The sequence below is a fragment of the Homalodisca vitripennis genome, chromosome 2, assembly GCF_021130785.1.
Source record: "Homalodisca vitripennis isolate AUS2020 chromosome 2, UT_GWSS_2.1, whole genome shotgun sequence".
Classification (NCBI taxonomy): domain Eukaryota; kingdom Metazoa; phylum Arthropoda; class Insecta; order Hemiptera; family Cicadellidae; genus Homalodisca; species Homalodisca vitripennis.
In genome coordinates, this window is record NC_060208.1 from 72,903,065 (window position 1) to 72,915,915 (window position 12,851).

At 32.0% G+C, this 12,851-nt stretch overlaps 2 protein-coding genes across 2 annotated transcripts in view; one reads left to right on the forward strand and one right to left on the reverse strand.

The window, feature by feature from the left end:
- The window catches only part of LOC124354161 (ran GTPase-activating protein 1-like), a 50,857-nt gene that overhangs the window by 6,641 nt on the left and 31,365 nt on the right, over positions 1-12,851 (forward strand). The gene's annotated exons all lie outside the window — the stretch shown is intronic.
- Positions 2,817-12,426, reverse strand: LOC124354160. Its single transcript, XM_046804418.1, has 2 exons — positions 12,357-12,426; positions 2,817-4,084 (listed from the first exon to the last, which is right to left on the reverse strand). The coding sequence occupies exon 2, from the start codon at positions 4,050-4,052 to the stop codon at positions 2,859-2,861; it is 1,194 nt and encodes a 397-aa protein (XP_046660374.1). The 5' UTR covers positions 4,053-4,084; positions 12,357-12,426; the 3' UTR covers positions 2,817-2,858.

Genomic DNA, 12,851 nt, shown 5'->3' on the forward strand with positions numbered 1-12,851 from the left:
GTAACAGGAGCGTTTTAAAGTTATAGAAATACCCCTTTTAATTGGTTTATCGAATACTCGTAAGTGATAGTCTCTGTAGTATATTTAAATCTTTCGATCCGTTTTGTAATAATTGGCCATTAAATTTAAAGAGCGGTGCTTCAGGACTCTGAAGTTAGAGAGTGAAAACTTGTTTATAAGTTACAGCTCGAATGTAACATACCATGCTATTTGATCGAATGGCTCCAGAAATTTCAGTAACACTTGTAATATTTCAGAAAAGTGTGAAGGAGAGAAATCCTTAAGTCGGAGTCCATATCCTAATTAAAGTCTAATATATATCACGCGTGGTAATTAATATTCTTAAGATATTGGTACTTTTAGGAATAATATAATTTATTAAATATAACAGTTTTGTTAAGCATACTATGCTAAGTAACTACTTACATAAAAATAATAAGTTATTAACAGCTTAACTTACTGTACTAGTATAGTACAGTATGCAGTAGTATATAAAATAAACTAAAATTTTCATTTGAACAACATTTATTTCTGTCGTAGGAAATTTCTCTACAGTTAAGATTTGTTTATGTCTTTTGATATCAGATATTTTTTAAATGGCATTATGAACTAATCTCATGATAAAATATCTAAAAATCTGTTCTTACACGCACTGTTTGAGAACCTAAACTAGAAGGTTACATAATCCAGATCAAAACATATATGCAATCCTTCCATGAGTGATGCAGTGAGATTGTAAATACCTCAAGAAGCAGAAGTAAACCTGCTGCCTAGATTAACAAATGATAATATTGTTGGAACACGTTCAGGTTTACGCATGCAGAAAGTGAAATGGTATTGTAGTGCTATTATTTCAAATGTTAGTGAAACAGTTGTATGTTATCTTGGATAAATTTTCATTACGTGGAAAGTATTAGAAGGCAAAGCGAATCTAAGTAGAATATGAATTATACTTAATTTAAAGTGGTAAATTGTGTTTGTGTGTAACTGAATTGTGATTCGATCTCCAAAAAGAGGGATGGAAAGACGTATATCTTCCTTTATAGTTTCTTACAGAAAATGTATCATGAACTAAAGACGTTTTAAGAATTACATTCAGAAAAGGCAGTACCCAGAAAGTATATTAGAGAACTTACTAATTAATTTAGAACAACCCGTCCCACAGTTACAAAAATGTAAAAAAATCCAGATATGCTGTGTGAAGATACGCAATTTTAAATAGTTGTAAGATTTTTAGAGCATTTATGCAGTCTTGAACAAAATCAGTGGCTAGGTCTTTAGGAGTGTCACAAGGAAAGGTTTAAACATCACTGAAGACTAATCATTTTAATCATTATAAGATTCTTTTGAGTCAAGATTTGAAAGATGACAATCCAGACAGAAGGCTTTTGTAAAACGATAGAGACATTTCCAACTGCCGCCCTTAAAGTTGTAAAAATATCCGTTTCTCATTTTGGAAGTTTATTCCTTTTTGAAAGTAATTCGTAGTATTGACAATTAATTGTTGATATTTAACAGAGTTGTAGAGATTGCAACAACAGATGCAGTTGAATATAAACACACATTCTCTGAAGTCGTCCGCACAATATCCAGAATAATACACAAATGTGTGGGCTGGGATATTAGGAGACCACATTATTGGGGCGATAGTTTGGCAGGGACTATTAATGGTCCATTGTATGATTAAAATATTATGAAATACTATTACTCCCTCTATTAGAAAAAATGATAGAAGTTCATGATAAAGAATTTGATCAAAATGAGCTGAGATTTCAACAAATTGGGCTCCTCCACATTACCAAAGGGATGTAAGAGCCTATGTCAAGGAAAGAGTTCCTGGTACCTATGTGGGTTGAAAGACAAGGGATTTGTGGAGTAGCCTGCAACATTCTCAGACATAACTCCATTAAACATTTAAAACAATATTTGAAATCAGTTGTTATAAGACATCACTTTAGAGTTTGGAAGAATTAGATCAATACTGGACGAATCAAGAAAGTAAAATAATACAGCCGATCTGAAATATTTATTTTTCATTCAAGAATGGGACCTCATTACAAGCTCTGATTTGGAGGTCCCATTTAAAGAAATTTAAATTATTTACGTTAATGGTATGATGTTGTCATTGCTATGGTTATAAGTTGTTATAACATAATTTAAGTACTTTATGTGTATTTTACCTAAAGGCCAGACTGAGCCCAAGAAAAGCTTTATTATATTTATTTTGTTTTAAAAATCTTTGGTTTTGTTCAAGTTTTAAAAGTTATTTTGAAAAGGATGTTTTTTATTTTATTATAGAACCGTGTTAATACATAGAAAAAAAGTTATGAAATTACATTAAAGAAGAACAAAACTTCCAAGGGATTTTAGATAAAAGTAAAAAACTCTTTATTGAAGAAAGTTTAAAAGTAATAAATCGAAGTACGAGTAGCCAGTAAAAAAAATCAATTTGAGCTGTTATTTGCAAAATGATTCAGTGCCAATGGTAGAGAGTGTTTAAAAAATGTATTGTTATTTCTTTCTCGTGTGTTACTTGTGTCAAAAAATATAAAATTACAGTATTGTGATTATTATAAACATACCGTGTGAGAAATTATGACAAACATATATGATTTTCAACTTTATGGTTTATAATTAATTTCAGGCATTTTATTCATACAAATATTTATAATTTAATTCAAGAATTCTTTATCGAATGTGGTAAGCAGTAATAAAAATAAAAAAGTGAAATATCTTTCAATTGTTCTTGCTGTAAAGATATTTTGAAGTTTAACGTCTAGCTTTGTAATAAAGGAGTAAAAATAAGTTGTCTTAAAAACATTTTGTTATTTTATTTATTTCTATAAAATCATTTATTTCTACAAGGAAGAAATCCATGTTTGGTACTGCCTCAACACCGTTGGTAAGGCGGCTAGGAAAAGTTTATTTTCCTTGTACATTTTTTCAAGTTGTTTAAAACTACCTTCTTCAATATCTTTCAGCGAGAAATCTTCTACGTTGATGGCATCTAGAGGATCTGTCAGAACTATGGGTAAAAACTGACAGATAAGAGAGAGCGCCCAGTCAGAGAAAAATCTCAGTTCGTTAGTCAGCTCTGTCTTGGACATCCGCCTCTCATACCCCAAGTGCTCCAGGACAGAGTTCAGGTTCACCAGGTATATGTCACAGAGTTCCTCTAGTCGGTGTTCTCGTACATCTTCATTCGCGCTGCTCCAGAGGAAGTAGATGATGTCGGTTGCTGGAGAAGAATATCTCGTCGCTGCATAATCGATGAGTTTTATTTCTGTAACATTTCCCGAGCTGTCATACTTAAACATCATGTTATTAATCCAAAAATCTCCATGGTTCAATACATTTAACCTATTCGGTTTGAATTGAAATTTCTCTACAAGTGATTCCCAGATACCAGTTCTGGCTGACAAAATCTCTGCATATCGTTCGCACCCATCCATTTTACTCAACAGTTCTCTAGGAATAGTAAACACCAAATCTATCACGCTTTTAAGTTGCTGCCCAAGAGGTCGGTCATCTCGATATATTATTTCTTCGCCGAGAGCTTCAACAAGAGTTGGATTTTCTCTGTGAATCATCATAGAACAACCGTGAAATTTTGCTAATGTAGACAAGACAAGTTTACAGTGTGAGAAATCGAGTTGTTCCCGACGCTCAGCTAGGATGTACCCTTCCTCAACTAAATCTTGAAATACCAATACGTTTTCAACTGGACAAGAAAACATATTTGGGTAAAACTGTTGATTGAGTTTTTTACACATGTTTGGTAACAGTTCAGTATAGATCTTCTTCTCTTTACTGAAGACATCCAGTGAGCTAAAAAATACGGCAGCAAACCCTTTTGTGTGTGGGGCTTTGATAATTAACGACACGCAATGTTCCGTATCCGACTCTTCTGTCTTGTATACGACGGAAGATCTGAAAATTAAGCTGGAATAGTTGTCGCCTTGAGCCACCGCTGGTTTCACTGTGAACTTGATGATTGAAAACCCTTGGATTGCCATCTCCTCCTTGAAGAACGGTCTTGAGAAACTCTTCATCGAGCCAAGCAGGTATCTCCAACTCCATCATTCTAAAACATTCGAACTATATTAATCATATAAGTGGATAATTTTATTAGTTTATTTCCTTGTGAACAGTTAAATATTATTTAATAGGACTGTTTAGTTATTTTGAAACATTAAGCTGATTCATTATGAATATTTATTTTCATAACTATTAGACAGGAGTCACTGCAGATATGATTCGAGTTTAAATGAACTTTGATCATTTCATGTGCTTAATAGTAACCGTAAACACTGTTTTATGTGGACATTGATATGTACGTGTAAATATGTAATGAGTGATATTTAAATTCAGATTAGGCCTATATTTCGCTTATTCATTCCATACGCCAAAACGGGATAGGCAGTTTGAGAACGGATTTATTTTTTTGATCAGACTTATGACCTCACAAGCATTACGTTAAGAAGGTATTAAACTGCTTACTATTTTAGGCTCATAGGCCATTTCTGTTGATTTATTACTAGGATATTAGGCGAATAACAATTTATCTTAACACACTATTGTATGTGCTATGTCTTATTAAATAATTATGAAAGCTAGCTAGGAAAACGTGTTCTATATTTTAAATGTATGTGTCTTCATTAATTTGTAAACTGAACTATAGATTTTGTGAAGTATTTTTTGGATTAATTTGTACACGGCAAATCAAATGTTTTTGCTTATGGGTAAGCATGGGTTTTTGGAAATTTAGGACATATTTTATTATTTATTAGATAGCTGTGCTAAGAAAAATTAAAATCAATATTTTTTCCAATATGCAGCAATTTTTTTCTGATATAATATGTGACCTACAATTTTTAATTTATCGTCCTGTATAGGTCCGCAGACATACGGCATTTGTAAGGAAACGTATATTTTTTATAATTTACTACACCGTTACGCTTAAATAAATAGAAGTTGAATTAGAATTTATACGTATTCTTCTTACTCTATTTCAAGTATCTCTGTTCATACAAAGTTATGGGTTTTCCTACTTGGGCTTGTAGCATTTTTTTAAAACATTGCACGGTTTGACTTTTTAGACAGGCTTAAAAAGAATTTTCAAAAAACCGAAAATTGCATATCTTACCGTACATGACTCTCAGAACCCAAGGTCACCTTACATTTGAACAATTTATGAATATTATATGCTTAACAGCCGGTCATCTTCATTTCGCCCCGTATTAACAATTTTATATTTAAAACAATTTTACGCTGTCATTAGTCGTAGAGTTATGGGCGATATCTCATGTAATGTATAGATTACAGAGTTCACAAGGAAACGGCGAATTCCAAGCGTTTCGAAAGGTACTGCAAGCACCAATAACATTAGTATTATCTACTTTTTACTATAAATGGTGCCTGAGGTGCCTTCCAATTATTAAGCTTATTCTGAACACTATTAACTGTAATCATTGTCATAAAAGTAAATTTAAAATTACGAATTTATGCAAGTCAGGTACCTGAAATTGGTTTCTTTTGACATTGAGGGACGGCACATTATCTGAAGGAATAAAAGCGGAGAACCTCAAGAAGCATGCATGCGCTCTGTTACTACAGTTTAGGGAAATAAGGGATTATAGCAAGTCCCCCCATTAAAAAGCCTTCAAATGTTAATTAGTAATTTAGTTTTTTACTTTTGATTATTTACTTCAATACGAATTATGGAATTACAAGTAATGCACCTAACATGAAGTACAATGTTTTGAGAACTGAGAAAATCATCAATCACCACACTGTGTGGTGGTGCTCCATTTTTCAGAAAATCATTCTGTCAAAGTCTTGGTTAACAATACTTTGTAGGGTAGAGCAGATGTTACTTTAGAGCAGAGCCAGGTAAGATTGAGCATTTAAATTGTCATTAATAAAGAACAGTTCGACCGTTTCGTGTAGTACCCACTCAAGCGTTAATTTCTTGGGATTTTTGTGTGATTCTCGGATGTCCAGTGGGATTTGGTGTTGCCCCAGCACTTAAATGCCGTCTCATCAGAAAAATACCTCTTAAAAGTATTTGATTTAAGTCAATTTTTGCATTGCAATTTCGCAAAATTCTAGACGGAGATCGAAATCTGTCTCATAAGACGTTATATGGATTTTTGGCGCAGATCTAAACGATTTATAGAACTCTTAATAAATGTTAAATCTCGTCTAATAAGGCATTTTCATCATTTTCGTCATTGTAGTTGGTCACCCACTTGTGGAAAGAGCCTTCATGGAAGCATGCATGTTCTTATGCTGTGAAAGTTGAGATTACATTCATGTCAGGAAAAGTATCGTTTAAATATTAGGAACCTCTTCATACAACGATCTTAGGTTTTACCACCAACCACGCGTTTTTAGCAGAGTTATCCCTTCCCGCTCACTAAGCGATATAGTCAACTAATGTTAAAACTTGTAGAAATAAAACCAGTCATATAACCAGCATTGAAAGCTAAAGGGCAATTACTGATATCAGTAGGGCAGATAGGAGCTGTTGGGTTGAAGTTCATGTCATGGGAATAACCAAACCTCGTCTACAGTTTTTGAACACTGATAATTTATTAGTTTGTTTCTACAATATTAATTATTTTTGCACTTAATACGACTATAGGTGTATGAAGTTAATATTTTTGAAAACATACAAAGGAGTTTATATTTAGGACACAATTGTTGAAATTACAAATCATGTGTCCATAAGTCAATTACAAAAGGATACATTTCAAATTTTAATAAACGAAAAATTGTAAGGTTTAGTTTATTCTGGTAGAAAAATAACTAAAACACTGAAGGACTAATCTAAGTAAATGTGTATTTTACAGGGTTGGTTATTTTTTCCGAACCAATCTAACTTGGAATGAACCAACCAAAACTAAAAATGTTAAGAGTAGGCTTTTGGTTGTTATCTTGTAGAATGTTAATAGAATGACAAATAAGTGATAATACTCGTAAGTGTAATACTACACCTTGTTCTTTAAATAGAACCTTGCGATCTTGCACAAGTCTTTGAACGTCCGGAAAATAGGTTACTAGCAAGTCAGACGTAATCAATTCATACACAAACTTCGAACACTTGTAAAATTTTCCCCCTGTAAATTTGAATTCGATAAATGTAAAAAACGAAGAGAAAGTTACCATTTGATTTGATGATTAAAACAAATGACATTGTATATAAACTGTACATATTACGATGTCCATATTGTCGGCTTCCAGAGCCGGATATTCCAATAAGCTTGGTAGGCATGAGCCTATAGGCGCAAGTTCATATTATTAATAAATATCAATAAATACAAATAAATAGTCATAACTCAAAAAATCTTTTGCATTGGTTAAAAATCGGGCTAATGAAGCATTTTGATTGTAAAGTTCATTGGACAAATAATTGTTGGTAAGTTCATTGCATTCAGAGCTTAAGCGACGTGGTGAAAAATATATTAAGCTCTTTAAAAGGTTCGGACTTTTAGAGATAGTAAAAGGCCTGGAACCCTCAGAAATCACAAAACAAGCGGGAGAATTATTGAGTACTCCACAGATCTTAAGCTCGCTGTAGTACACGAGTGTTTACATTTAAAACCATGTTTGTCGCAAAACACTGAACAGAGCAAAACAAGTATCCCCCTGATTGAGATAATCAAGATTTTGCACGGCTTTGATACTTCTGATATCTACCCTAGCATTGAAATTGCCCCGAGAATGGTTTTATGTGCTGCTGCTACTAACTTCACGGGAGAAAGATCTTTCTCCACTCTCCGTCATGTAATTATTACCTACGGTCAACAACTGGTCACGATACACTTTCATCACTGGCATTGCTGAACAACAAGGGGAGGCTGACTCAGAAGATTCAATATGATGACATCATAGTTGCATTCACCTGGCAAAGAGGAATAAGGAAGGCTCTTTAAGAAAAAAGAATGTGCAGGATTGCTTTTATGATTAAAATAATGGGAAATGTTCACTTCTTCTATTTGCGCTAGTATCAGGCTAAACTTGTAAAGATACTTCATATAAGTCACTCGATGTTTAGTATTAATAGGGGTTACACATTTTTCTTAATTTCAATGTATGTCGTAAGTACGATTTTTATTTCTATTATTAGTTTTCATAGATTTTACATATTTGTTTGTATTATTTTACATAGACAATATCGTATCGAACGGAAAATGTGATTTTTATACTAGTACAATTTACTATTTGTATATACAAAATATTTAATTTTACTTAAAAACACAGTTTTTGTGTCACGTTATCAAAATACTTCATGTAAGATGTGTTTCTGAGATTAAACCAAACATGTATTACATAGATTTTTTTCATTTATTTGGCCAAATGACTAAATTGAACAAAACCAATATTAATATTTTGTTAATATATTAACGGTATTTTGTTAAGCCAGAACCAAGTAAATTGCTCACAAAACTTTAATTAATATAATCCCTTAATCTTTTAAGAAAAAGGTTTTTAGGAAAGTAACTTTAACCATACTAGGCGGTAAAAAAATATTAGGCCTAGGGGCACCAAAGTGCTAAATCCAGCCCTGATGGCTTCACTATGCTATCAGGGATTAAAAGCAATGTTAAATATTACTTTAACCAGACTAAGGGGTAAACAAATATTAGGCCTAAGGGCACCAAAGTGCTAAATCCAGCCCTGATGGCTTCACTATGCTGTCAGGGATTAAAAGCAATGTTAATTATTTATATAATATAATAGAGTATAAACAGGGTTCTATTAATCAAAGCCTGAGTTAACACTCGTGTACAAACACAGGGCCGTAATCAGCCCCCCTAAGGGCCCGGGCCCCGGTACAATTGTCCGAAAATACCGGTCTGAGTACGGGTCTGTACGAACAATTTAAACACACTACATGTTTCTAATAGATATTAGAAACATGTCATAGTAACTTATTAAATAATAAGTTACTATGACAAAAACGAATAGAGGAGATGAAATTTATTTTCAATATTAAATTGTTGAAACTTGTGAGCTATATATAGTTTTAAGTTTATATGCTAATTTTAAATGGTGAATTGAAAAATACCATTATCAATACTACAGCATATATATGTACATATACTGTAGTATTGATAATGGTATTTTTATAATATATATATATATATATATATATATATATATATATATATATATATATATATATATATACATTAAATTTTATAAATGGCAATAGCCTTATTTAATTTCAATAAACATTGAATCGCAAAAAGTACTTGCTCCGCCGGGACTCGAACCCGGATCTCTCACTTGCCGGGTGAATGTGCTACCATTACACCACAGAGCGCTTACTTTTTCCGATTCAATTATTTTTTATTTGGCCGTATCTGTCACATATGCGTTTAAATAAGTAAACTAACATATGATCGGAAGGCCAAATACCTGTCAAACGACTTTTATTTACATTAAATTTTATAAATGGCAATAGCCTTATTTAATTTCAATAAACATTGAATCGCAAAAAGTACTTGCTCCGCCGGGACTCGAACCCGGATCTCTCACTTATATATATATATATATATATATATATATATATATATATATATATATATATATATATATATATATATATATATATATATATATACAGGGTGAGTCAGAAATATGGTAAAATATTTTAATACGTGATTCTAGAGCTAAAAATAAGAAAAAAAAGTTATATAAAGGTAGGTCTGGAAACGCTCCATTACTGAGTAATGGCTGGCGAAAGATTTTGCTTTATTTTCAGTTCACCTGGTGAAATTAAGTGATTCTGAAAGGTTTTGTTCTTACTTTGTAAATCGAATAAGATAGATTTATAAAGAAAATCACCTGAAAAATCAAATAAAACCACTCTAGAGGTTGTAGTGTGAAAGGTTTTTGACAAAAAGTATGAAATTTGCCAAAAATCTAATAGCAAAAATACAGTTTTAAATGTTTGATGTCCAATAACATTGTTAAATTACCAATAAACAAATTGTTTTTCCTAATACAGATTGTAGAGAATTTAATTCTGAAAACAACCATAATAAGCAAAGTTAACTAAATGTGTAAAAAAGTTATGAAATTGACTCCTCACGTATTACACTACACAGCAGACTTTTGCTGTTTTATAATAAGGAATGAGTACCTAATTAGTAACAGCTGGTGATTTTTTGCCACTATTCATCAACGTCTATCTGAAACAGGTTCATTGAAGTCTTCGGAGCATAGTAATGCAGGCATCGCCCGATCATGTAGGACTGTTGAATTAGAAGGGTTTGTTCTTAATGAAATTTCTGATTATCCTGAAAAGAGCACTAGAGAAATTGTCACTACAGTTCAATGTCAGCCAATCTAGTATTCGGAGAATACTACACGAGTACCAGTTACACCCATACCACTTCGAGCATGTCCAAAAGTTTTTGCCACAAGACTACGCTCCCCATGTTGTTTTTGTCGATGGCTTCTGTTAAAATTTGCTGATCCAAACTTTTTAAATACAATTAATTTTGTGTACCAATGAGGCTTACTTTACAAGAACAGCTATCATTAACTTCCATAACAACCACATTTTTGCAGACAGAAATCCTCATGCTATCAAACCTAATCGCCCACATCATCAGTTTTCAGTAAATGTTTGGGCTGGAATCTTAGCAGATCATTTAGTCGCATTCGTGCTTCCTCCCAGGCTTAATGGCACGGTGTACTTGAACTTTTTAAGAGACGAGCTACCTAACCGGCTTGATGATGTACCTCAGCATTTTCGCCAAAACATGTGGTTTGTGCATAACGGGGCACCTGCTCACTACTCTCTGGCTGTTCGTGAACACCTAAATGAGAGTTCCACAAATCAATCGATAGGCCGAGGTGGACCAGTTTCATGGCCAGCAAGATCACCGGACTTAAATCCTTTGGACTTTTACCTTTAGGGACATTTAAAAACATTAGTTTACTCTTTCCCAATAGATACCATTGAAGAACTCCGATTAAACATTTGTAATTGAGTAGAAACCATTAAGCAGACACCTGGAGATTGTGAACGGGTCCGAAACTTGATGAGAAGACGCCGGAACGCGTGCATTTTAAACAATGGAGGACATTTAGAGCATCATTTTTAATCTTCCGGTGAGACTTAAAGCGATTGTAGATGTTTATTTTATTTAAAAATAAAATTCTGAACTAAAAATATGTTTCCTTTTCACCAGCTGTTACCAATTAGATACTCATTCCTTATTATAAAACAGCAAAAGTCTGCTGTGTAGTGTAATACGTGAGGAGTCAATTTCATAACTTTTTACACATTTAGTTAACTTTTCTTATTATTGTTGTTTTCAGAATTAAATTCTCTACAATCTGCATTAGGAAAAACAATTTGTTTACTGGTCATTTAACAATGCTATTTGACATCAAACATTTAAGACGGTATTTTTGTAAATTAGATTTTTGGCAAATTTCATACTTTTTCTCAAAAACTGTTCACACTAAAACCTCTAGAGTGGTTTTATTTGATTTTTCAGGCGATTTTCTTTATAAATCTATCTTATTTGATTTAAAAAGTAAGAACAAAACCTTTCAGAATCACTTAATTTCACCAGGTGAACTGAAAACAAAGCAAAATCTTTCACCAGCCATTACTCAGTAATGGAGCGTTTCCGGACCTACCTTTATATAACATTTTTTTCTTATTTTTAGCTCTAGAATCACGTCTTAAAATATTTTACCATATTTCTGACTCACCCTGTATATATATATATATATATATATATATATATATATATATATATATATATATATATATATATATATTCACATTAGCTTTGAACTTAAGTGTCAATCAGCTTTGAAAAAAATACCACGTGTTCGAAGATTTGCCCTCGTTATATGTAAAAAAAGAAGGAATATCAGGTGTCAAAAATCCCTAAAGCATAAGCACACACCAAAATTAAAAACTAATAAAAGTATGCCAATGAAGTTACCAAAGTCAAAGTTAACCACAAAACACGATGTACTGTACATAAATGCATAAAAGTAAACGAAAAAAGGTGTAAATGACTTATTAATTAATCGAATTTCATGCAATGATTTCCAATTATAAACTACTATTTAGATTGAACTATTGAGTGGCTTATAATATTTTATTAAAAGTGAGTTTCCCTCTTAATTGCTTTTCACTTTTTATCTTAGTTAAAACGTCAAGAATTGCAATGATTAAATAACATATATAATAAAAGAATCCACCAATGGAATACAGTACGTACACCCTAAAAAGTGAAAGACTTTAATAACGATTATTTATATGGCTCAAATATCGTAAACGTATAAACAAATAAATAATAAAATGAAAATCTTACCAATGATTTTGAGCAAGATTCTAAATGACTGGTCTCGAGACACCAGCAAACTTCAGTCAGTGGCAATAATATATTCTAGGAATAACAGATAATAGGTTATCTTGTATAGATATGTAGAGAGGAACTTGATAAAATGAAACAATTGTCAATAGATAAGCTTTAAAAGCCACTTAACACCATCTGACCCTCTCAATAACAGACACATTTTAGGTCAACAAAGTATGAAGGTTCTTAATTGTGTTATGTTATAGAAAAATGTATCAATTAAGAATCAAAATAATCAGATAAACAATAATATGAGTTTGAATATACAACTTATTAATTACTATTTATAATGAGTAATAAACAACATTTTATAAACCGTTCTTAATAATTTTAGAACATACATTAAAAAATCTACTCATTAAAAGATTATATAGAAAACAATTCAAGAATATAAATAGTATGAACCATAAAATTAGAAAACCAAAGTGTTAGATAAAATAAAATCATGTA